Source organism: Podarcis raffonei, chromosome 7 (genome assembly GCF_027172205.1).
Source record: "Podarcis raffonei isolate rPodRaf1 chromosome 7, rPodRaf1.pri, whole genome shotgun sequence".
NCBI classification, from domain to species: domain Eukaryota; kingdom Metazoa; phylum Chordata; class Lepidosauria; order Squamata; family Lacertidae; genus Podarcis; species Podarcis raffonei.
In genome coordinates, this window is record NC_070608.1 from 38,900,479 (window position 1) to 38,925,915 (window position 25,437).

The 25,437-nt window shown below is 40.2% G+C and overlaps 2 protein-coding genes across 2 annotated transcripts in view; both read right to left on the reverse strand.

The window, feature by feature from the left end:
• The window catches only part of RP1 (RP1 axonemal microtubule associated), a 179,895-nt gene that overhangs the window by 148,458 nt on the left and 6,000 nt on the right, over positions 1–25,437 (reverse strand). Inside the window, exons 2-3 of the mRNA XM_053396145.1 lie at positions 17,531–18,187; positions 10,896–11,067 (exon numbers count right to left, since the gene is read on the reverse strand). Of these exons, the coding sequence (XP_053252120.1) occupies positions 10,896–11,067; positions 17,531–18,175 (817 nt within the window). The 5' untranslated portion in view covers positions 18,176–18,187. The remainder of the gene's footprint in view (positions 1–10,895; positions 11,068–17,530; positions 18,188–25,437) is intronic.
• Positions 1,119–8,136, reverse strand: LOC128417468 (oxygen-regulated protein 1-like). Its single transcript, XM_053396147.1, has one exon. It carries the CDS (start codon positions 8,133–8,135, stop codon positions 2,610–2,612), a length of 5,526 nt encoding a protein of 1,841 aa, XP_053252122.1. The 5' UTR covers position 8,136; the 3' UTR covers positions 1,119–2,609.

The following is a 25,437-nucleotide window of genomic DNA, read 5'->3' on the forward strand; positions in this document are numbered from 1 at the left end:
CAGGGGCATGAGAAGAAAGTTAGGTCCTGTTGTGTGACTGAAAAACCATTCCATTTGTGCATTGGCAGCAACATTTACAGCCCATTGGGTTGAACATGCAACTTCAAATACATGTTTAATCATGAACCCTCTGGTTGGTCTCTGGATGAATCACCTTCCCTCAGAGTCAGTTTTCTATCCATAAACTGCAAATGTTATTGTGAAAGACTGCTTCAGGGATTGTGAGGATAGATGAAATAAATGCTGTATTGTGTTACAATAATTATTCCTTTACAAATTGGTTTCAAAAATTAGTGCAACATATATGTAATATCTCCAAGACTGGTGTTGTCATCCATTATGCTTTCATTAATTATACAAGACAAAGATTGAGGTCAGGCTGTTCAGCAATCTTCCATTTTTCTCCAATAACAAAGGGCTGTTCTTTTAGCTTACTTTATTGTTCATAATACAGATTCATTGTCATAGAAACACAAATACAAGGGTAATGATAGCTATTGCTTTGAAACAATGTATAACAGCCAAGTATCTGTAGAAAAAACACATAGTCTTCAGTGTGGGCTTCCTCAAGGTTTGATTTTGTCCCCGTGCTGTTTAACATCTACATGAAACCACTGAGTGGGGTCATCAGGAGTTTGGGACTATATTGTCAGCTACAGTATATGCTGATGACACACAGCTCTACCTTTACATCTACAGGCATGGCAGTGGATGTGCTAGAGCATTGTCCTCCCTCAGAAATGGACCAAATGAGAGCCAATAAAGTGAAACTCCATCCAGTGCCTGCCACTAGCTTTGGCTAGTGAAACTGTATCTGGTTAGGGATAGCATAACTTCTGTCATCTGGGCTCTGGTAACCTCTAGGTTAGATTACTGCAATACATTATACATGAGGCTGCATCTGAAGACAGTTCAGAAACTTCAGCTGGTGCAGAATTCAGTAGCCACATTACACCAATCCAGGCCAAATTCAGAGTGCTGGTTTTGACCTATAAAGCCTTAAATGGCTCAGGAGCTAATAATAATAATAATAATAATAATAATAATAATAATAATAATAATAATAATAATTTATTTATACCCTGCTCATCTGGCAGCCACTCTGGGCGGCTCCCAATCAAATATTAAAAACACAATGCAACATTAAACATTAAAAACTTCCCTAAACCACAGTACCTCAAAGACTGCCTCTTCCATAAGAACCGACCTAGACCCTGAAATCATCATCTGAGGCTCTTTGTGTGCTTCTTCCACAAGAGGTCTGGAGGATGGCAACATGAAAATGGCCTTTTTCTGCATTGGCTCCCAGTTTGTGGAATGCTCTCCCAAGGGAGGCTCACCTGGTGCCTATGTTACATACCTTTAGATGTCAGACATAAACATTCTTTTTCTCCAAGACATTTGGCTAATTAAATAATCTATGGCCTTTTAAATTGTGGGGCGGTATTGTTTTTGTTTGTTGCTATGTTACGTCTTTTGTGTTTTTATATTGTAAACCATCCTGTGATCCTCAGATGAAGTGGGGTATAGAATAATAATAATAATAATAATAATAATAATAATAATAATAATAATAATAATAATAGCTGCCTTCGGACTTTCAGAAATATGAACCAAGTTCTATTACACTAGCTACATTTAGCTATTGCAATGTTAGACTAGTAGTTTCTATCACGATTATCTCCAGTAGAAATGCAACAGAAGTGGTAATGTATATGTTTTCATTTTTTGACCATTCTAGGGTAGTCTCCGTAATTGAAGACTAACTAGTGTCTGATTTTATATTCATTAAGACAGAGGGCAAACTTGGTAAAAAAAAAAACCCCAACAAAACTAGAGAGTGGCTTGGTTACATACATAAATGAGATCAGTTAGCCCTTCTTAGAATCATGCCTTTGTGTATTTTCTAAGTTTCTCAGTGTATAGAACACAAGAGTAAAGTTCACCGACATCATACATAAGAATATTGCCTATAATTGCAATACTTACTGTTGCCCATTTCAATATACATTCAATATACAATATTGTTTTTACAGTTTGTTAGAAAAAGTATCTTTAACACCTGTTTTGTAAAACTAAAATGTTCTGTATACAGATCTCCAAAGTATTTCACTGGACAAATTATAATTATAAACTATGATAAGAATAATTATGAAGATTTAGAAATGTAAACTTAACAGTTTTTTCAGGTAAGTTAATTACACTTGCAGTTTAGAGAAAAATAACAATAAATAAAATGATCACAAATGGCCTCTCTAATAAAATAAACTTAATATCAGGCCTACTCCCTGTCCATGCTAGCATAATGGGCTGCATTTCTAATGTTCAATAATATGGGCCATGAGTTTAATCTACCATCACAAAAAACATTATTAACTAATATTTCCATAGTTTCTCATGCACAAAATTTTTGTAATGTTATTTTGCATTTGTTAAGGAAAATATGTAACAAGAGTGAGAAAAACAAACAAGAACAAAAAAACCTTTTCACAGAAGAATTATTAATAAGAAATTAGGAATATGTATTCCTCAAACCAGGGCATAAATTCACTGTCTTTATCATTTGTGGTTTTGTTTTGTTTTAATATATAGGCAGTGCTATATAATTCTTAATAACTTTTTTCGGAGTCTGAATACTCATTGTCACTTTCATCTTCTTTTACATAAGGTGAAGTTTCTTCTTTGATACTGAGGGTATTTTCACCTTCCAAGTTTACAGTTACTTTCAAGCCAGTACTATTTAAGAGTGCCTCATGATGGTGAAACTTTTCATGTTTGCAGCCTTCTGTTACATCTGCTAATGAAGAAGTAGGTTTCTCTGCAACCATTTTGTTTCCCTTATCTTTTGAGTTCTGCAGTACAGATAAATTATTATTCTGCTCCACTGTTATCTCACTGAATGCATCACTACTGGCATTATTTTCATGACTGTTGATCTCCTGTGTGCCTACATCAATATTTTCTGTGACATATAATTTCTTTAAACCTTGATTTTCTTTCAGTGCTGCTGACACAAGTAAACTGAAAGTACTGCCATTCATGAAATCTAAAGTATTGTCAGCATAGAGTCTGTTAAAAATATTATTTGCAATGTTATTAATGCTGCTGTTCTTCAGGTCTGTGTGATATTTGTAAAGTCCAGTTATATTTTTGCCTTGCCATACGAAATATGGAGTATTTGTTAACAAATGTGACCCCACTTGGTTCTCAACATCGGAGGCTTTTTGGTAAGCACATCCTCTGATCTCCTCATTAGTTGGCTTTATGATGGCTGTCAATATTGGACAATGTTGTCCACAGATAGCATGGAGTTTATCCAGCGAGTCTTGATCTTCACGGCTATTCCTGCTTGAATGAGTGTTGCTTATTGGTTGGGTTTGAATTGGCTCATCATTTGAAGACTGTTCTGCAGGATGCACCTTATTGTCTGGTAATCTAAATTCTACAGAAGTAAGAGCTGGGGAATTACTTTTCACTTCTGTATAAAATTGTGTGGAACTGTTACATGCTGCCTCAAAAAGCAAGGAGCTACTACACTGGTTGTTTCTGCTTTGTATACTTAAAGTATCAGAAAATGGATCCGAATCACTGTTATGAGGCATGTTGAAGTAGTTGCATCCATTGTCATATGGCTTAGCCATGTCTTCAAGTTCAGAAGATGATATTTCTTTGAGTGGCGGCCGGAGATTCAGATTCCCAAAATGTGAATACGGAATTTCATCACTATGATTGTCAAATGCTGTGTCGGCCGATGTTGTCTCTGCATTGCCATACATTCCAGAGTTCTCAGGTGGTGACCTCCTTATTAAATGGTTCTCCTTAAGAAGCCATTTTCCTTTATCAATCAGTACTCCTTCATCTTCAGCAATGTGTCCCCCAGCTTGGCAGTGCTGGTTTGTGTATTCCACTGAACAGTCATCATTATAATATGCTTCTTCCCCATTAAGACTAAACTGTGGTGCTGGCAAGGTAGCATTTTCTTTTTCCCACATGTCATTGTTTGCGTTTAAATCTTCTGGGATTTTAGGTGATGCAAATTCATCCAGCCAGGTATGATTCTTTTGACGCAACAAAGGAGCTCCCTCCATTACATCATGACAGGGTTCTTCTACAGCATTTCCTTGTAGCGTTTGAGTCAAATATGGAGGATCAAGCTTAGAAGGGGACTTAAAGGAAGCTTCGGCTTTACCATAAAGTCTCTCAATAGTTCTTTTCACATACCCTTTGTTGTACTCTTTTTCATATATTGCTTCATCTACACTTTCATTCGTCAAGTCACTGGAATGCCTAACATTGTAATCACTTTCATCAGTTTCTGGTCGATAATCTGACAAGTCAGAAGTGGCAGGACTTTTCAGGCATTTTTTGAATTCCAAAGAAGAATTTGAGTAGGATCCACCCTCAAGTTCCTTTACTATCAGTTTTACTCGGGACACCTGTTCCTCTTCTCCTGGAATTTGCTTAGATTCATAACAAAAAGATAATGGTGATGGTGTAGACAATCGTTCTGAAGTCTCCTCACAAGTACCATCTTCCTCCATGTCTTCCCGTACAGAATTTTCTACAATGTCACCATTTGTGGTATTATCAGCAATGGAAGTAAGACACTCACTTGAATTTTTCTTTAACAACACAGAGTTGGTCCAGTTTAAATCTTCTGTGCCCTTTACTTCCTTATCATCTAACTCTGAAGTTTCTAGATCAAACATGTGGTCTTTATCATTAGAGGTCATGCTGTGAGTGCTTGACTTAGGTTCTTGTGATATCTCTGATTCTTCATTATTAAATGATGTATCTGTGGTTTTTTCCTGTGTGCCTTGAAATGAGCTATGTTCAAATGAACTTTGTTCATTTTCTGTAGGCAGATCCTCATTTGAAGCCAAGCCACAGCTATTCAAGTCAGCATTAATGCAGTTCAAATTTTGCATTTCATCATGAACATCCAAATCATTTAGATCTGAATTCTCTACTGGAGTACTGCAGTTCTCCTCCCCCTCCTCCCCACTAGACCTCTCCAATTCTCCTGCTAACACTTCTGCATCAATAACTTCCTCAGAACTCAACCTATTCTTAAAAGTTAAATTCTTGTTTACTTTTCCTTCTTCTTCAAAGACTGGTATATGTTTAATTTCAGCTTGAGAAAAAATTTCTTTGTGGTATGTTGGTTCCTGTTTCTCTATTTGCATTCCGGAGAATATTAAATGGTTTGCTGTGCAGTCCTGAAGATTGGAGACAGCAGTCTTCAGGTCTTCAGCTTCCTCTTTAATTGCAACTTGTTTCAAATACTGCAGGAGTGTAAATACTTCTGAACAGCTACAGGTAGTTTGTACCATATCATCTTTATTTATATTGGACAAAGTTTCCTTGAGGTTAAGTAAAAGGAGCCAAGCAAGGAGGAGATTGGAAGAAGATCCAAGAAGGGAGGAAGAAGAAATGTCTGTAATGCATCCAACATGGTTCTTTTCAGCACTGAGCACTGTTGATTTCAGCTGGTGCAGCAACAGACCACTGACACAATCCTTCTGCATATCAGGTCCTAGAATGTTACTGGTGCCATTGGCATTAACCTGGGCAGCAATTTCAGAAATGTACCTTTGATCACTGGTTTCTAACAGAACCTTCTTTTTGTCATTTTCATGTATAATATTACACATGGATAGTTTATTATTGCTCTGGATATCTGACTGTAATAAATACTTGGCTTCTTCTATTAAACTTGCCTCAGCATCTGTTAAACAGCCAATGTGTCCTTCGTACAATTTTTTAACTGATTCTTCAACAGTTCCTAGTTCACTGAGATGATTTAATGTACCATTGGATAGTTTACTTTCACTAATATTTTTATTCCCTGATAGGCACGCATTCTTGCCTACCAACTGACTTTCTTTGTCTGAAAAAGACTTGACAGACAACTGATGCATTGTTCTGTTATTTGAATTCATGGGAGGTAAATGCTTTTCAGGCATTGCAGCATTTGGGAATATGTTCTGCAACCAGTTTTGGACATAGCTTTCAAGAGAAAGTTCTGCAATCTCATTTGTCAAGGCTGCATTCCTCAAAGAATCCAATGTTCTAGTCTCATCCAACACAGGGACTTTACTACCTAAAGCACTTTCAGGTTTTTTATTCTTTTTTACTTTTTTATGTTTCAATGATGATTTGTGTGATTTGGCAGAAGTTACCCTCTTTTCTTTTTCAGCCTTAGGACCACTTCCTGTATCAGTCAATGGCTTCCATGAAACTATGCAACCTGGTGTTTGTTCTGTTACATTAGCTGTATCACATGTACCTTCTTTAATCTGTTCAATTTCATTTTTAGGGTGATCTTTAGCCATTAACACTTCTTCTACTTTCAAGTGAGGTTTTTTGTCTGATTTGGCTTTTAGCTTAGGCAACTGTCTATTTAGATTTTGCTTCAGGTTAGATTCTAATTCATTTTTCTGGGATTTCTTAGAAACTTGACTATATAAATCTTCTTTAAGACCTAAGCCTTTATTAGAACCTTCTAAGTTGGCAACAGGCAAAGCAAGGACTCTTTTATGAACTGTGATTTGAGGAGAAGAATGTGGTGCACTTTCTCTTGTGATATGCATCTCACAAGTCTTCACATCATTCTCAGGGGTTGCTTCGGCTGATATATCATGCAAGTTCTGTGGGAAAGCTGTGCCTTGTTCCACAATATCAGAGGAAGATTTTCTCTTTTTCTTCTTTTTCTTCTTGCTCTTCTTTTTACTACTGGAAGATGCAGCTTGGCTTCCATCAGAGAGATGAGTTGCTGAGTTCTTGACAGTGATAGAAGAAGATTCTGTTATCGGGGGAGATATTTGAGTACACTTGCATACTGTTTCACTGCTCCCAGGAGGTGAATCATGTATGGAAGTTTGAGAAGAAGGCAATCCCTTGCACTGGTTGCATATCACCTCCTCACTTCTTGACTGAGATAATTCGGGGTGGCTGTTGAAGCTGCCTACTTCCCTTCCAGTTTGATCACTTTGATTAAGCAAAGGCAGTCCAGTTGCATGGGATTTCTTTACAGAAGATTGAGCATGGCTGATGCTAGAATCATAACCAGATGTTAAATTGTTATCTAAGCCTTCCTCTGCAACTGATTTCTCCAAAACGTTCTGTAATAAGCCATCCTCACAAGGCAAGGCATTGGACTTTTTAATTGTGACTTTGTTTGATGTTTCTTCCTCTGTCTGGTCATCCTGAGATTGATTCAGCGTATGATTGCTACAAATTTCACTTAGTTTTGGTGTGGTAACACTTGATGTTTTACTGCTAGAGTGAGTGACCAGGCAATATTCAGATTTGGTATCACCATTGTCCATTTCTTCGCTGTAAGAATACTGCCCAACCATCTTTTTTTGGACTGCTGTGTCAGATACCACAGTTACACTTTCAACCAAGGATTTCTTTTGCTTGACTCTTCTAGGCCCAGGAGTAGGTGGTCTATAAAAAGGTTTGATCTTATCATTCTTTGCCTGGCTCATATCTACGTTCACAGAAGAATTCTGCCAGATGTCATAATTGCTAGCTTTCGTTCCACATGAAATATCTTGACTGATCACTTCTGTGTTGATGGGCTGCAGTGAGACATCATCTTCAGCCCTGTTGAAGTTTTCTGCATTTTTTCCACATGACTCATCTTCTGCAACAACTGCAGAGGTGCCAGCACGGCTAACTGTGGTCGTCCATTTTATAGTTTCCTCTTCTTTTATGTTGAATCGAACTCTCATCTCAACTGTCATGCTGCCATCTTGATTAAGATGAACAGACTTCTCAATGTCATCTTCAGGGGGCACCAAAGAGAAATCTTCCCCAGTATGTGAATGATTTTCTGCTAAGCTTGTGTCAATATTAGGTATGTAAGAAGACTCTGAGTTGTTATCATTACTGTAGCCTTTAGAAGAAGAAGCAGAAAACATCTGTGATCGGGAGCTTGAGTCTATCTGTACACTCACTTTCAAGTAATTTATTGAAAACACCCCAAATGATAAGATTAGATGGAAAGTGCAGAAGACAGTCATCAGAAATAACCATCCAGGGACAGAGGCAGCAGACAGGTAGGAAAGAGACAAGAGAAAACACAAAAAGAAGGTTGTTAGTACAAAAACATTCAGATAAAATAGCATTGGGAAGGGATTCAATTATAAAACATTAGTAATAAATGGTCAGCCCCGCTGGTTAAAAGACTAAAACTTGAAACAATGAAAACCTGTATAGCTTAAATAGTAGGGAGAAATGAGATATCTGTCCAGACACATCAGCTACTATCACCTAGTTAAAAAAAAAAAGAGCAGCAAAGAATATATAAATATTTACTAGGTTTATGCATAGTCTTAAATATTAACAATGACAGATATTTTGGCCAGAAATAAACCAGGGATTTCAAATTCTAGCCTTTTAAGATTAAGCAGGTGTGCAGTGTGCAATTCTATGCATGATGGTGTGGAAGGAAGTTTCATGATGCCTAATCATGTTTTCTTCACAATGACGGCATTTACCATCATTTTTGAAAGTTACAATTTATTTATTGAATTAAACATAATTTATACACTGCGTCATTGTAAATAGAATAGAAATTGCTTAACCACAGTCTAAACAGAGAATTCATATGAACAAATAACAAGTGCTGCTAACAATGTTTCCAACCATTCTTCAGACTTTGGCAAGGAGAGAGTTCATGAGTTTTGATACACTCACTCAGAGCATCCCTCTGCATGCCCTTGTTTTCCTAACTATGTACATCGCGGATGGTCAGTGGATTTTAGAGATTATAGTAAGAGATGGGAATGATTTTTTAAACAGTGTATTAGACTGTGCTTAAAGGGCATTAGGGAACCAATACAGTTCCTAGAGTGCTGGTGTTACAAGCACTACCACTACCAGGAAAACAACTACTGCATATAACAGTGTCTTCAACAATAACGGAATTTAGTCACTGATATCCTAGACTCAAAATTATAAACACAAACAAATGCATTTGTTAGTCATTAACAGTGCAAGCCTAACAATGTTTACTTAGAAGTAAGTGCTATTGAATTCAGTTGGGTTCACTCCCAGGTAAGTGTGGTTAGGATTGCAGCCTAAGACACTACAGGACTCTTCTCTGTTTTAATGATAGTCTTTAACAACCCTATTAGCATGTTTCATATATTTTTGCTTGTTTACTTATATTATTTTTTTGAAATATCTATTCTTGTATCCAAAAGAATCAGTATGAACCAAAACAAGGCAATCATAGAACCAGAAGCAATAAAACAACAGAACAAGATAAGGACATAAAGACAACAACTAGTTATGTGCTATTCTAAATGCCCTGAAAAATAGCAGGAACTCCATCTGCCATCTGAACTGCACTAGTGAGGGTGCTGGGTTTGTGTCTGTTTCTGTCTCTCTCTGAGGGGGAATTCCATACTCCAGGTGTCACCACTGAGAAGGTAGCCACCCTCACCATCTCAGGGAGCAGGAGAATAGGGTCTCTGAAGATGATCTAGTTGAATGAGTAAATTGCTGCTGAGACAAAGCTGATTCCTATTTTACGTCTGGGAGCCAGTGTGGTGTAGTGGTTAAGAGCAGTAGACTCGTAATCTGGTGAACCGGGTTCGCGTCTCCGCTACTCCACATGCAGCTGCTGGGTGACCTTGGGCTAGTCACACTTCTCTGAAGTCTCTCAGCCCCACTCACCTCACAGAGTGTTTGTTGTAGGGGAGGGAGGGAAAGGCTTTGAGACTCCTTCAAGTAGTGATAAAGCGGGATATCAAATCCAAACTCTTCTTCCTACTAAAATGCCGATATGCAATATGTGTTGATACAATGGTTTTTTATTTATTTATTTTTCATTACATTTTTGCTAACTTTTGTCTGTGGGTATCATACACCCTACTCAGGCATTCATGTGTGGCTTAAAATGAAAAGGGCAGGGACCATGGGGGCAAAAAAAATTCCCCACTCCTGGTTTAGATTCGTGTCATGAATCATGAGTTAGGCTATGTACACACGACATTTGAAAAGAGATGTAGATGGTCCTGGCAATTGCGGTGGGTGAGTCCAGACCCGCCCAATGTCACTGTGGGTAGGCATATATTAAGGTTGCCATGACCTCTTTCTTTTTCTTTCACTTGGCACATGTGCAGGGAGGAAAAGGCATAGATAACCTAATCAAGAAGAGAATTTTCAAATAGGTATCAAGTAACCACACCTAACCTTTTGGAGAGCAGATTCTAGATTCAATCTAGATTGAAAGCAGCATGTTGAGGACAAGCATGAACAGTGCTTTTTTCTGGGTGTGTGCAGTACCGGCATCTTTTTTTTATAGAAGAAAAGCACTGAGCATGAATGATTCCCAGTTGAGAAAAACTACATTTTTTTTTGCTGCAAATAGATTAGTGTGTACACAGTCTTACTTAGTTCTACTTTTCAAGACAAAGGGTGGCATTCATGCTACAGCAACTGAAAATGAACATAATGTGAGTAAGCATTGTAGCAAACTAAAGTGCACTCAGAGTAGACCCACTGAAATGAACCTAAGTTAGCTATGTCCATTAATTTCAACGGGTGTGTTCTGACTTGAACACTGAAAATAACTGATTTATAACAGGTGAGTTAAAAGATGAATGAGTTGTTAATAGATAATGATGGTTTTAATATAGTCAAAACCTTCATATTTAGAGGAATAACAGAGACTGCTGGTGCTTAATATTCTCCCCTTCCCTCAGGCTCTTTCATTTTCCTCATTTGTGAGGATTTGGCTAGGGAGTCTGTAAATGGTTTAACTGGCCTTTTTTTATATACTGATATCTAGGCAGACCATTCATTTTTGCCATTTCATTTTATAGAATAATAAAAGAGGGAGAAGGAAATTGGAACTGAGAATCATTAAAGACACTTACTTTTTCTACCCTCCGACTTGGCATTTGTTCTGGGGTATACACGACTGGAGACCCCAGGCAGTTTACTAGGTAGTGAATACCGACGAGGATCATAATTAGCTGCTTTGAAGGGCTCTCTTCCTGCAGCTACAACAGCTCCAGAGCAGAGTATTAGAGCTTGAAGGTTGGGGACCTGAAAGAGAAACAGCAGACAAGGTTTCTTATTGTGAAAAAGAAAATCATCATTCTGTGGTCCAGGATTTTGATTAAAAGCCATGCTTCTATGAGCACTTGACACCTTTAGAAAACCCAAAGGAGAGCTGCAACAAAATGAGGCATGGATGGAAAGTCCTGTTCAGTGTTCTAGTCATCCACCCATGCTAATCCTTCACATCTTCTCCTCTCTGTTTTTGTTTTTATCTGCCAATCTGTCCCAACTCCAAACAACATTCTGAGGTTACTTGAAGATGCTCAGTCCTCATTGGGCTGCTATTGGTGTGTGGCACTTTTTGCCCCTTTAATTTCACCCCTTCCAAAAATTAATTTTCTACTTTTCAAACCTTGATGTTCCTGAGCATAATATTACCTCTCTTATTTCATCATTTTGGCAACATAGCTGTCACAACTCAGTACTTAAATTTGATATTAGTATATATTTGAGAAGGTAAAGAAATAGATGTAGCTATCAATATGTCTTCTGTGAAATTTTACAGTCTTAAATAATAACAAATGTCTGTCTTGTTCATGGCCACAACAGTTCCACATTACAATTTCTATTTGAGAAAGTGGTGTGAAATATTTCTTTTCTTTTCTTCAAAGCTTTACTACAAGACTGTAGATCTTGTAAAATTAAAGGTACTCCAGCCATCATTGACTGGGTTTATATCCTCAAAAACAGAAACATCTTGAAGCACTTCATTGGAGTAAATAGGAAAGTCTGTTGCAGGAACTCAAAGTGTGCAGTACTGGGATTCTCTGACCATGCCGTAGCTTCACAATTGCTTTCCCCTCAACCTTAGATTTCAAATGTGGGGACATCACTTTTCAAATTTTAAAACTCTGCATGGTAGCATATAAAAACGATGAGAGGCAAACTGACATGTTACACACTGATGCATGTTATGAAGCCTCAACTCTTTTCTTTAAATAAAAAAAAGCCATGGGAGGCTGTCATTTTAAGTGAAGGAATGGTGGGGGAAGGAGATGTATAACCCTTTCTCTGCCAACGGATTTTCTGTTTCACATTCCCCACCTATCTGCTCAAGAACACGGCTTCCCAATGTTGCTTTGTTACCCACACTTACATGCTACTGCGGCTTCCCTCTAATACTGGCTTTATCCCCAAGTGAGATGACCCTCCAACATTTCTTGACCCCACCCAGGTGGGTTAGAGAACCTGTTTTTGTGTTTTAATTCTGTTACCCCCCTCCAAAAAAAAGTGAAAATAAAAGGTTGTGCCGCTTCCTTCAGGGACCTTTAAGCTCTTGGCAGAAAGAGATAGAATAATGCCTCATGAGCAGCCTAAACATAATATAGGGCTTCAAGGGATTATGACATGCAGCACGATTGAGGTCACTCCTGTGGGTGCCCTTAAAAGCTCCTTAGTAAGCAGGAGTGTTACATGCTAGAACAGGAAGCTACAGTTTAAGAGAAAATTAGGTCTTTGTGGATACCAGCACTTAAATTCCTCTCACTTCCATCTCCCTGCCATGCCAAGTTTTCCTTTAAGGGCAAGACAGTTATTGTGGCTCACAAGGGCACTGAAGCAACATACACCAGCCATTTGAATTTAAAGAGCAGCAGATGTTCTTGACCAGTGTAAGAAACATAAGAAACATTTTAGATAGCATGGTTTTGGTGAAAACAAAGCCATATAACTGCAGTAGTACAGGAGCAGCTAACATCATACCCTCCATTAGCCCTAGACAGCACAGCCAATCATCAGAGGTGATGGAAGCTGTAGCCCAACAGCATCTGAAGGATACCACATCCTCCTGCAGTAGAACCTAATGGTCTAATGACTTGTGATGCTAAGTGTGTCACTGGAAATCACTTTTTCTTATGCTAAATGTTATTATAGGCATAGGGCCAGTTTTAATTGACAACACAGTGCACAGGGATGGGAGTCTAATTCCTTGCCCACAAGCCACCATTAGGCTTAGAGGAAATGGTCCCATTCATGCTAATATGAGTCCTGCCCCCAGAGAATGGAGATGAATTGTCATTATTCCAAAGCGACAAGCGTTACATCTCCCCTCCCTGCACACTGCATTCCCAATTAAAAGTGGACTGCCTGTAATTAGGTTTTTTTAACCACAAAGTGTTTTGGAGCAATGCAATTGATGCCATATGTAGTATCTGTTTAGAAAGGAAAACGGAATCATGATCTAGCAAAAACTGGGGAAGTTGTGGGTTGGAATTTGTATATTTTGTTAAGGTAACGGCTTACCTCCCCCTGCCACATGACCTGGTCTCTGATCACTTGATCTCATAACTTAATAGCTGCACACTGATGGTTGACAATGGGAAGCAGCTCTATTTAAGCAAGCATTTTGTTTGATATGATGTTTGATGTGAATGTTCTACCTATCACATCACCTCTGCAATGGCTCGTTCATATCATCACTTAATGTTGCAGTTATGTGTAAACTGTTACGAAAAAGGAGCAATGCAGAAGCGAGCTCCAGGTGGCTGGAATGGTAAACAGGATGTGGATGTTTTGGAATGTACCGTGGGAACAAGGTACAGTGTACTGAGCACCGGATGTTAGCTCAGAGTGGCACATGACCCTGTACTGGAAGTACATGGGAGGAGTTTTTCTCTCTCTGCAGTTGGGATGAGAGGGTACAGACTTGTTTTCTCTGTACTGCTGAAAGACAGGAATAAAGACATGTAAATATATTTCTGTCTGTCTCATTCCCCCCCCCCTGGTTATGGGAGGGGGAAGAGTGGTGTGTCCTTTTCACGTTGAAAAGGATCGCCGAAGAGACCTCGCCTTGATCCTGCTGGAGAATGCAGCCAGGGAGGTCAACAAGGATTCAAGCCGGGCACCTGGAGGGTGGCCAATTTTCCTCTGGACTTCGCTGGCTCTGCTGGTTTGAATCCACATCTGGTAGCAAAGTCGATGGCTAAAGATCTATGAGAATCAGCATGAGAGGTGAGAGGTTGATGAATCGTTGCCATCCTCTGCACCTAAGGAGATAAAGAAAGCGTCTGCCTGCAGCCAGAAGCTGAACAGAACAGACAGCTGGACACCGAAAGGCAACGGAGCCAAAAAGGTATGCTGCATTTCGGGCTAAAGAGAGTGAACAGAAAGGTTTAATTCTCTGTTCACGAGAGAGCTGCGTTTGAGAAAAACAGCTCTGAAAGCAAGCTTGCATTCCACAAATTCCTGTGGTAGATAAGGATTCCCGTCCTGAGCAGGTTGCTAGGCAACGACCGCCAGTTACTGAATGGCTCAAAAAGAGCCTGGGAAGTGGAATTGTTTTGAATTCTGCGCAGCATGTGCAAGGATTTTGAATACAGCCCAAAAGTTTGCCTGCCAGTGAAGCAGTAAACAGCCGAAAGAAGACTTTTGGGTTTTACTGGCTTGAAAGTGAAAGCTGGCTTGAGATTGAGTGCTAAGACTTGGATTCAGCATGGATTCCAAGAAGGGGGGAGGGTTACCCTATCCACCTCCCCTGACTAATGACAATTATTCATCTTGGTCTATAAAGATGAAGGCCCTGCTGCAGAATCAGAGGATCTTTGACGTGATTGAGAACCCCATCCCTGCAGCTCCAACACGAGGTTGGGAGTCACAGAATCTGAAAGCCAGAACGGCTATAATTCTGTGTGTGTCAGATGACCAATTGGTGCATATTCAGGGTTTGGAATATGCACGGGAAATTTGGGAAATGCTGCGTAGAACACATCAGAGGGATGCTGGTTCTTCAGCGTTGCTGTATTTTGAGAAGCTGACCAATCTGAGGCTTGCGCCTGATGGAGATGTTCAAGCGCACCTGACGGAGATGAAATATCTGCGCCAGCAGATGGTGGAACGCAATTTCCGTCTGCAGGAGGAAGTGTTTTGCTTCATGATGATCAACAGCCTAAATTGGACTTACAAAACCGTTGCCAGTCAGCTTGGTTCCCTCCCGGCTCAAGATTTGACCGCGGAAAGGGTGTCTGCCGTTGTTCTGAATGAACAGGACAGACTTGCTGCACTGGAAGTAAAGGACAGGGGGAGGGAGGAACGGAGTTCTAATTCCCCCGCAGATGAAGCTCCTGGAGAGAAAGCTCTAGCTTTGAACGCTGTCCGATGTTACAATTGTGGACAGGCTGGGCATCTTCAGCGGAACTGTAAGAAGCCACGCCAGCCAAAAGGAGCTAAGGGCCGCTCAGCAAAGCCTGAGGCATCAGGCAAAGGTCATACCAAGCCTATGGTGAAACCTGCAAAGGCTTTGATGGCGAAAGGAACCACGCCAGATGTTGGGAACTCGTTTGTTATTGACACTGGAGCGACCGTCCATATGTCCCCGCACAGAGAACTCTTTTCAACGTTTAAGAAGCAAAGCTTCGCTGTGAAACAGGCCAACGGTCAGGAGCTGGAAGCGACTGGCTTAGGGACTGTCTATCTTAAGAGTCTGAACTTGACTATAAACAATGTTTACTTGGTTCCTGAATTGAAGTTCAATCTGCTGAGTGTTTCACAGATTGCAAAGAAAGGACTGAGACTGTCCTACGATGCTGAGAGCTGCAAGATCTACAAAGATGGAGAGTTATTTCTTTCGGCCAGAGAGAAAGATGGACTATATTTGTTGACTTTTGCACAAAGTGATTACATGGAATGTAATTCATCTGTGTCTAACCTAGTTTCTCTTGCAGGTGTGTCCAAGAAGGTGACTGGGGTCAACAGAGCATTTCAGCGGGTGTATGCTGATGTGATTGGTCCTCTAGAACCATCTAGAGGCAATGCAAGATTTTATCTTGTGTGTGTGGATCATTTCTCTAACTATGTCTGGGTTTATGTGTTGAGAAAGCCACAGGAAGCCTTGGAGAGGTTTCAGGAGTTTTGTGACAAGGTTAAGAGTATGCATGATGCTAACATTGATTGTCTATTCACAGATGAGAAGCAGATTTTTCTTTTACAGGATTTCCAGACTTTTCTGCAGAAGAAAGGAATCAGACACAAAGTTGCTATTTCAGAGGAAGCGTGGAACAGGGGTGTCTGTGTACAGGTGAACAGAGAATTGCAAAAGGGGATGAATGCGCAATTGCTTAGTTCACATCTGCCACATGAGTACTGGGCCGAGTCTCTGATGTCGTTCTGTTATACGAAGATGAGAAAGGTTTCAAAAGAGTTGGGAAGTTCTCCTTTTGAGAAACTGTTCCATAGAAAACCTTCTGTTGCCCATTTCAAGGTTTTTGGGTCTCATGTGAGGACAGAAGCTCCAGGTGGAGTAAAGAATGCCAGAGGCATTTTTGTGGGGTATGAAAAGGGTCTCTACAGAGTAATTTTGTCTGAATCTGGTCAGGTGATTCTCACAAAATTTCTAGAGAGTGCTCCTGAACAGGAGAGAGTGATAGTACACACATTTCCCACTGAGGACGATTCAGATGATGATGGTGATTTTACTGATTACAGTGGTACTGAGAGTGATGACACTGATAGCTCGGAGAGCTCAGTTGTCACAGTCATTGAGAGGAAGTCTCACACAATGGATAGGCCTTCACAACTGAAGGATGAACCACTGTTTACCATTGGAACTGGTTCTCCAAAGAGTCCTGAGACTGGACCAGTGAGCAGAGAGGATCAGCACCTCATACGAAGGTCTGAGAGAGTTACAAAGGGTCAACCACCCAAGAGGTACTCAAAAGAGTTTGCTAACTTAGCTGTTGCATGTGTTGCTGTTGTAAACAACCGAGGACAGGTTGGAGCTGTGTCTAAGTCAGAGACAAAGACACAACAGAGAGTTGCTAGCCAAGGTAGTGCAGATGCACTCATTCCTTGGAAACCAGACAACCAGAGAGGTACACTGGGGAAACCAGTGGCGGGGAGTTCCAAGGGTGGAACTGAAACAACGGGGGAGTGTTATGTGTATAACAACTGTTTGTTTTCTTCTCTGGATCACGCTTTGCTTGCCGCAACACGCATTGATTCTTTTGGGGGAGGATGTTACGAAAAAGGAGCAATGCAGAAGCGAGCTCCAGGTGGCTGGAATGGTAAACAGGATGTGGATGTTTTGGAATGTACCGTGGGAACAAGGTACAGTGTACTGAGCACCGGATGTTAGCTCAGAGTGGCACATGACCCTGTACTGGAAGTACATGGGAGGAGTTTTTCTCTCTCTGCAGTTGGGATGAGAGGGTACAGACTTGTTTTCTCTGTACTGCTGAAAGACAGGAATAAAGACATGTAAATATATTTCTGTCTGTCTCATTCCCCCCCCCCTGGTTATGGGAGGGGGAAGAGTGGTGTGTCCTTTTCACGTTGAAAAGGATCGCCGAAGAGACCTCGCCTTGATCCTGCTGGAGAATGCAGCCAGGGAGGTCAACAAGGATTCAAGCCGGGCACCTGGAGGGTGGCCAATTTTCCTCTGGACTTCGCTGGCTCTGCTGGTTTGAATCCACCTGCCCAAAGATAAATATTTCAGAGTATCTTCTTATATTCTTACCTTTCTCCCATCTGTCATGTACAATTTCACAACAGGGTACTGCATTAGCTCACTGATGTGGTCCAGAAAGGCCTCAAAGCTTTGTGTGTTCTTCTTACCCAAGACAACAGTGCGCCGGATTCTTACATTGCCATTTTTGAAAACAAGCAGCTTCTTAGGGTTACTGAGTCTGGCAGTGCTTCCTTGCTGGAACACACCACCTTCGCCCTCTCTAGCTAACTGTACAGCTCTGCGGCGAGCACTGACTGGCCTGCTGATCTGCCATGGCAATGGCTTTCTACTGGCCTTCTCCAGGTTGATGGGCTTGACTTTCCTCTGTTGGGAACAGATGTATGACTTGCCATCTTCAAGGTCTTCCAAATTATTGACACTGTGTATCCCTCGTGGTGTAGTGATATTTCTCACCCCAAAAGGCAATGGAACTCTTTTCGACAAGTTGTCAAGCAAGGCATCAAATGATTTGAAAGAGCGGTTATTGACCACCATTTTTACCCCATTAAACTGAGGGTCGCCACTCTTGTAAAAGCAGATCCGTTTGGCCACAACAGGTTCGGTGACATTGAAAGGACGAACAGACAAAGACTGTTCACTCTCTGAAGTACGGGGCTGAATCATTGAGTAGTTGGTTGAAGGCGTTTCACTCATTCTGACAGCAGTCTGGAAATAAGGAGGCAGAAGTAAATGCTCGCTTATGATCACAACAATAATGCAGTCCTCATTTCTATAAAGTCACAAAGGAGGTTTTAACAAAAGCAACCAGCAGTAAATCTTGCCAAAAATCAATGGCTTAAATAGGTCCAAGCTGTTATCTCTAAATTCCACAAAGACTGGTAGGATTAAGCTAACAAAGCTTTACTTGCAAATATGTGTAGAATTCTCCCATGTATTTTAACATATCTTATCATTTTGCTACAACAGAACATTTCACTTAGCAAGGGGTATTTTGTCACACCAGAATAGTAATTAGACTTTTCTGTTGTTGTTTTAATAGCAGTGGCAACATTTTCTATTTTTACATTCTAAATGCTTTCATAGAAAGGATTTTTGTTGTTGTTCCAAGGGTGACCCAACCAACTAGTCCAGGGCTAAATGTGTCCTTCCAGGCCTTTCTATCTGGCTGTTGGGACTCTCCCTAGGTCACACCCCTCATCAACCCTTTTCTGCATCCTCATCAAGTGCTTTTGCCAGGATGAAAGGTGTCCTTGAACTATGATAATGCCTCTTGCTTCCCTGGATGGAGAAATGTGAGGGTGGTCAGGTTGGAAGGCAAAGAATCCTCTGGCTTTTGCACAGCTGGAATATCATGTACTATATAAACATGGCATCCATTTGTCCAGCCACTTTTTCCCTATGGCCTCCCCGCAAACTGGCATGTGGTTTCTGGAATATTCCCCATGGGGAAATTTCAGACCTTGGCCTGAAAAATATTCCCCAGCTCTGAACTAGTCAGACATTGCACCCACACAACATGTTTAAAGTACATTCAACACACACTTAAAACACATGTCTTCCCCCAAGGAATCAAGGAAACTGTAGTTTACCCTTCACAGATCAACTGTTCCCAGCTACCATTCCCTAATTCTTTGGCGGAAGCCATGTGCTTTGAATGTGCCTTGAATATGCTTTAAATGTATGGCGTGGATATGACCAAAAACTGACAAAAGAAACTGGGCACAATCTAGAAAAAAGAATTACAGTGTGAGTTTACATAGTTCCCTGTAATTTCAATAGGGTTTGTGCAGGAGAACTTTCTGGTGGATTTTGCCTGTGATCCCAGGCATATTCGTTTTGTAGCACTGCAGTCCTACTGATTCTAGCAGGATTTCTCTTCAGTAAACACAATGGGCTAGACAACAGCACAAACATATTATAAAGTCTCACTGTTAAACCACACAGTCTGGAGTAGTCACATTCAGCTTAAGATACTCTGGAGTCAAGACTTTAAGATTAATTTATTACTTTTTCATTTACACCCCCACTCGACCCACTAGATTAAGACCATATTAAAAATCTGTAAGATAAGCTTTTAAAATAGAAAGTAAGATATAATAATACTTTATAGTCATGTGTAGGACTTTTCCTTAAATTACATCCTATGCTACATCTGTAGCACCTACAGCTTCCTCATAAGGTAAGCCACTAACTCGATCCCCAAATTGCAGAAACTGAGAATAAGAGAGAGAAGCTTGCATAAGATTGCCCAGTGAGTACAAGGCTTAACCAAGAGTTCAACCAGAAAGGATGAGGGAGAATTTACAGCTTATGTGTTTGAACCAGCTAATTAGAATTACAAAAACAGATTGTAATAAATGACCTACTTCATGCTTAGATTGAATGTTTAAAAGGTACCAGGAAAAATATGGACTAGTAGAGGAAGAATGGGAAACCTAAGGCCCATCGTATGTTCTAGTAATTTATATGTTGATTGGTCTGGAAATTCCTGTATATGAATAAATAAAAAATAAAATAAGAAAGTTCAACTATTAAATTGAGAAAGTTGCCCTACTCCTTAGAGGCAAAACAACCCTAACCTTTTTCCTGGCTGTTCCTGAGTTGTTGCTGTCTCATAGGTAAGAGGGACCCAATGCAGAGGCATTACTATTATCAATATCATTATCATTCTTTTCCTACTATTTCCCAAGATGTTGGAGAGATGTTATCATTGTCACCATAATTTCTTTTTTCCTCATTGTTCCCAAGTTTTTTTTGTTTTGTTTTTTGAGGAACCCATTTCAGAGGCATCATTATTATCCATTACAGTGGTACCTTGGGTTAAGTACTTAATTAGTTCCGGAGGTCCGTTCTTAACCTGAAACTGTTCTTAACCTGAAGCACCACTTTAGCTAATGGGGCCTCCTGCTGCTGCCGTGCCACCGGAGCATGATTTCTGTTCTCTTCCTGAAGCAAAGTTCTTAACCCGAGGTACTATTTCTGGGTTAGCGGAGTCTGTAACCTGAAGCGTATGTAACCTGAAGCGTCTGTAACCCGAGGTACCACTGTATTATTTCCTTCTGCTTGGCCCACAGCAGGGATTGTTCCCAAGTTGTTTGGGGAGAGGGGAGCTCAGCACAAAGGTGGGAATGTTGTTATTATCATCTCCACATACATCCCTAATTTTGAGAAACTTGTAAATTACATTCAGCCTCAAATATCACAATAGTCTAGGCCAGTGTTGCTCAACAACTACTTTGGTGAGATTTTTTTTCTATGTATATCTATTCTTCTCTATTCCATATAGTAAAAAGATAGTTAAAAAAAATACTTGCCAGACAGTATTAAGTGTGTGGCAGACTGTAGTAATACAAAATTATTCCTGGATTTAGTTATATTTTATTTTCTAGCTCTAATCTACAGCAGCACACCAGCAATTTAACAAGCAAGACTTAACAGTGTCTGGAAAAGAATGAAGTTTTTTAAGCATATTTTGTTAACAAAACAACAACCATGAATGGTTTTTCCCATATTTGAAACAGTTTAAGTTCCCATCTCTTTTCTTTTTCTGCTCTTTTGGCGGCAGCCATTTTGTGCTAGTCCACACTCCTGATGGCAACTATTTTCTAACTGGTGCTTTTGGCACACTCTCAAAATTTCAAATGTTCTCTGGGACTAAAAAAAATTAACAATCACTAAATTATGATGTTGCTTCTGACTACATATCATAGTGGCGACACTTCCATTTCTACCCAAATCCATTATACGGTAACATGATTTTCTTTCATAATACTTGTTCACAATCATAATAATCAAGCATACCACTTGAAAAGAGTGCTTGAAATCAACAGCCTTTTCACATAAATAATATACAAAGAAATTGCTGAAACTTCAGCACATGGCATAAATTAATGTGTCATTACTATAAATAGTTGTCCTTCTTAACTTCAATTAATTATACTAGGATAACTGAGTTTATTGTGTGGCTGAGCCAAAATTTCTCAGCAAATAACTTTCTCTTATTTTTTTGAACTTATTGTTTGGAACTCTTCCTGTCTTGTTGGAGAATTCAGTCATCCTTTGGATTTATCAGTGAAATGATCTCTAATTTTGCAATCCAAATTTTTTGGGGAACAACTCTGGATCTAATTTTAATATTGTCTAATATTATTTTAATTTCAGTAGAGGAAACAATGACCTATACTCCTTTCATTCCTCTTCTCACAGTCCACCCCTTCCTTAATCCACCACCACAAACAGGGTTTCAATAAAGGTTAAGTCGGCTGAAATTTCTCAGAACATTTTCTGATGAAAAGCTGTTGGATAATTTTACCTTGCCCCTCCCCGAATATATCTGGTGGCTTCCTCTGCCCCATTTTGCCACCCAGAGAGTTTTTTTGCAGTGGGGGTGGGGGATTGGACGCTATTTTACCTCAGCCCTAGTTTTTGTACTTACCCAGAATCATAACCTATATGAGATAAAGGAAGAAGAACGAGAAAGTCGTCTGAAGCAATCTGGACTTCCTTGAAGGTCAAGTAGCTAGTATTTTAGTCATGTAACCTTTTTACATTGTTTCCCTTTAGATCTTCTTCCATTCTGAAAGGAAACAAACACAACTATTGCATGTTTCTTCTTGATATTCATTTTCCATGGGAGAACATCCCCAATCACTGAACCTTTGGAGTTGCAGGGGTGGGGAATCAAACTTTGATCATCCAAATCTTTGCATGACTGCAATAACGTTGCCGTCAGTATTCCCTTGTGTAGCAATTCCCTTTGGTTGTAAATCATTTCCAGGGGTGGAACTTCCAACTCTTAGATTGAGACGCCATGATTCAGCCTTCTTTATCACAAAGTCGAAGCTGTTCTTTCTCCCAATAGTCAACCCTTCCAATTATTATGTGTGATCAGCCAAATAGTAAGAAGTTCTTCTTCTTTAAAGTGGCTTAAGATTATTGGTGATTTCTGGGGTCCCAGCGCTGCAGACCATATAATTCTAGATCTTCTGGTCCTGTTGCTTTTGCCCTGTATAGTCCGTATCCATCCCACAGTGGATTCCAGTTCATAGAGAGGCTGGATCAAGTAGAACTGGCAATCAAGTGAGAGATTTCAATGCAGTATTTTTGCAGACACAGAAGGATGGTATTGTTTTGTGCCTATGGAATGAGGTGGCTCTTCTTATGGAAATGTATCTCCAGATGGCGAATGTTCTATCTAATTACTACCAAAGGTATAATAAGATTTGTAGCTTCTTTCCTTAATCCGGATTACAGCAAGCTTGCCTTGCTGACTGTAAAGCAGTGGCAATAACAATTCTCCTCAGCTGATAGTACATATCACAACAATTCTTAATTGGCTTTCCCCCTTTAAATGTGTTTATTATATATGCTTATGCTGAGCACTGATGGGAACACTATATACATTGCTTTAGGCTAGTTTTGCCACCCATTTAAAATAAATAAATGCACAAGACTGATGTGATAATATACAACGCTCCCTTGGAACAAGTGTGCATTTTTTACACTGCAACCTGGTTTAACCAGCTTATTGCAACAATAATTTAGTGCCCAAAGTACATGTCAGTTGGTATAGCTGCACACTGATCACAGCTCAGGCAATCGAGTTTATGTTCTGTTCAGTTCAAAGTTCTTTCAGCTACTATTTCTTAAATTTAATATAAATCTCTCCACAGACCCTTTTAGCAATAAGTGAATGCCTTCTGGCTGAATTTTTAAATATTTGATGGGAAATGGCTCCTTTTTAAGAATCAAGCCTAACAAGTCAGTGCTACGTGCATATAATCTCTGAATACAATTGTTTGTTTCCTTTTTCCTCCTTCAGGGAAACATGGGCTTCCAACAATTCTACCACAAAGACATTGATCAGACCGAGACCTCCTTAGCTTGAGCAAGGTTGCTGTGCCACAGACCTTCTGATCATGCCCTGAGAATCAGTGGCTATTCAACATTATTGTTTTGTAACTTGCCTTTTTATTATTAATCTCATTATTCAGGCTGGTTGTAACATGCATACATACATACATACATACATACATACATACATACATAAATGTGAATAACTGTTTTTATTTCAGTTTTCTAATAACAGTACAAAATACAACAATGCAATGCAGAGCAGTTGTATGAATCATAGTGATATCAATTTAAAATTTCATTGGTCCAATCATGTAGAAGAATAAAAATAAACTGCCTATTAAGATTTAAATATAATAGGTCTAGGTTCATAAGATAATAAAGATGTACAATTTATCCCAGGAGATGCCTCCATAATGTTCCATATGTAGTATACATTCTATGCAGCTATGTTAGCCTAAATGTGTGTGTGTGTGTGTGTGTGTGTGTGTGTGTGTGTGTGCGCGCACACAGTGGTACCTCAGTTTACATATGCTTCAGGTTACAGACGCTTCAGGTTACAGACTCTGCTAACCCAGAAACAGTACCTCGGGTTAAGAACTTTGTTTCAGGATGAGAACAGAAATTGTGCTCTGGCAGCGCAGCGGCAACAGGAGGCCCCATTAGCTAAAGTGGTGCTTCAGGTTAAGAATGGACCTCCAGAACAAATTAAGTTCTTAACCCGAGGTACCACTGTAATCTGATTTGTATGTACTGCTAATGATTGGATTTAGGCTGCTGTTTTATTATATTTTGTTTTTGTTTTTTTATTGTGAGCTGTTTTGAAAAGGCCTTGGTTCTGAGTTGTAACATAAAATCACTTCCATATACAGGCCCACCGCACCCGCCTTATGTGCAATCACCTTGTGCACAACCACATATAAGCTAGGCAATAAATAAAGGTAAAGTAAAGGGACCCCTGACCATTAGGTCCAGTCGTTACTGACTCTGGAGTTGCGGTGCTCATCTTGCTTTATTGGCCAAGGGAGCTGGTGTACAGTTTCCGGGTCATGTGGCCAGCATGACTAAACCGCTTCTGGCGAACCAGAGCAGTGCACGGAAATGCCGTTTACCTTCCCGCCAGAGTGCTACCTATTTATCTACTTGCACTTTGACGTGCTTTTGAACTGCTAGGTTGGCAGGAGCAGGGACTGAGCAACGGGAGCTCACCCCGTCGCGGGGATTCTAACCACCAACCTTCTGATCAGCAAGTCCTAGGCTCTGTTGTTTAACCCACAGCACCACCTAGGCAATAAATAAATAGTTTAATTTAAGCCCGGAAATGGCAGGAGAGAGGTGGGAAGTCATGAGGAGACGCTCCCCAGAGCCTAAAGTGGATTATCAGTGAGGGTGGAGGAAACCCCAAAGAGACCTGAGGTGCAGCAGGGCTTTGTTTAGGCTGCTCAGCCTCCCTGCTTAACAGCTGACTTGTGTGGTAGTACAGCAGAAGTTCCTGCTTTCCCACGCATCCTACAGCCAGCCCCAGAGCTTCAAAACCATATTTTTTGGTCTGAAGTGTGGAGAGAGGAAGAGAGAGAACTGGAGAACAGGGGGGAAATGGGTATTTGGAGGCATTTTAGAGGGTGCTCCCCACTTACATACATAAGTGGGGTGGGGGAGACACCTGTATAAAAACAACTAATGAAAGGAGAAACATTTTGACACTGCTGTGGGGTGCAGGGAGAAGCTGACTGATAGAGGGCATCTCAAACACAAAAGAAGGGCTGATGTAAGCACTCCCCTGCTTTGTCATTGAAATTCCCCTTTCCCAAAGCTGCTTTTCTAAGAAAAATAATACATGTGTGACCACATAACATGCACTTAGCCCCTCAATGTCATGAAAATTCAACTGAATGAGAGTTAAGTCCCTGACATCTATGGGATTTCAGGGTACGTCTACTTTTCTGGATTCTGTTTCAGCCTCACACTGTCCTAGGCTAAATGGGAATGATTTCCTGAGTGCTTACTTTTGGCTGAGTCATTCAAAGCAGGGGTGCAGCAAAATGGAAGTCCACGGAGCTTTTGAACTAAATTTTTGTGATTTCACCAACCTGTGCCCTTTG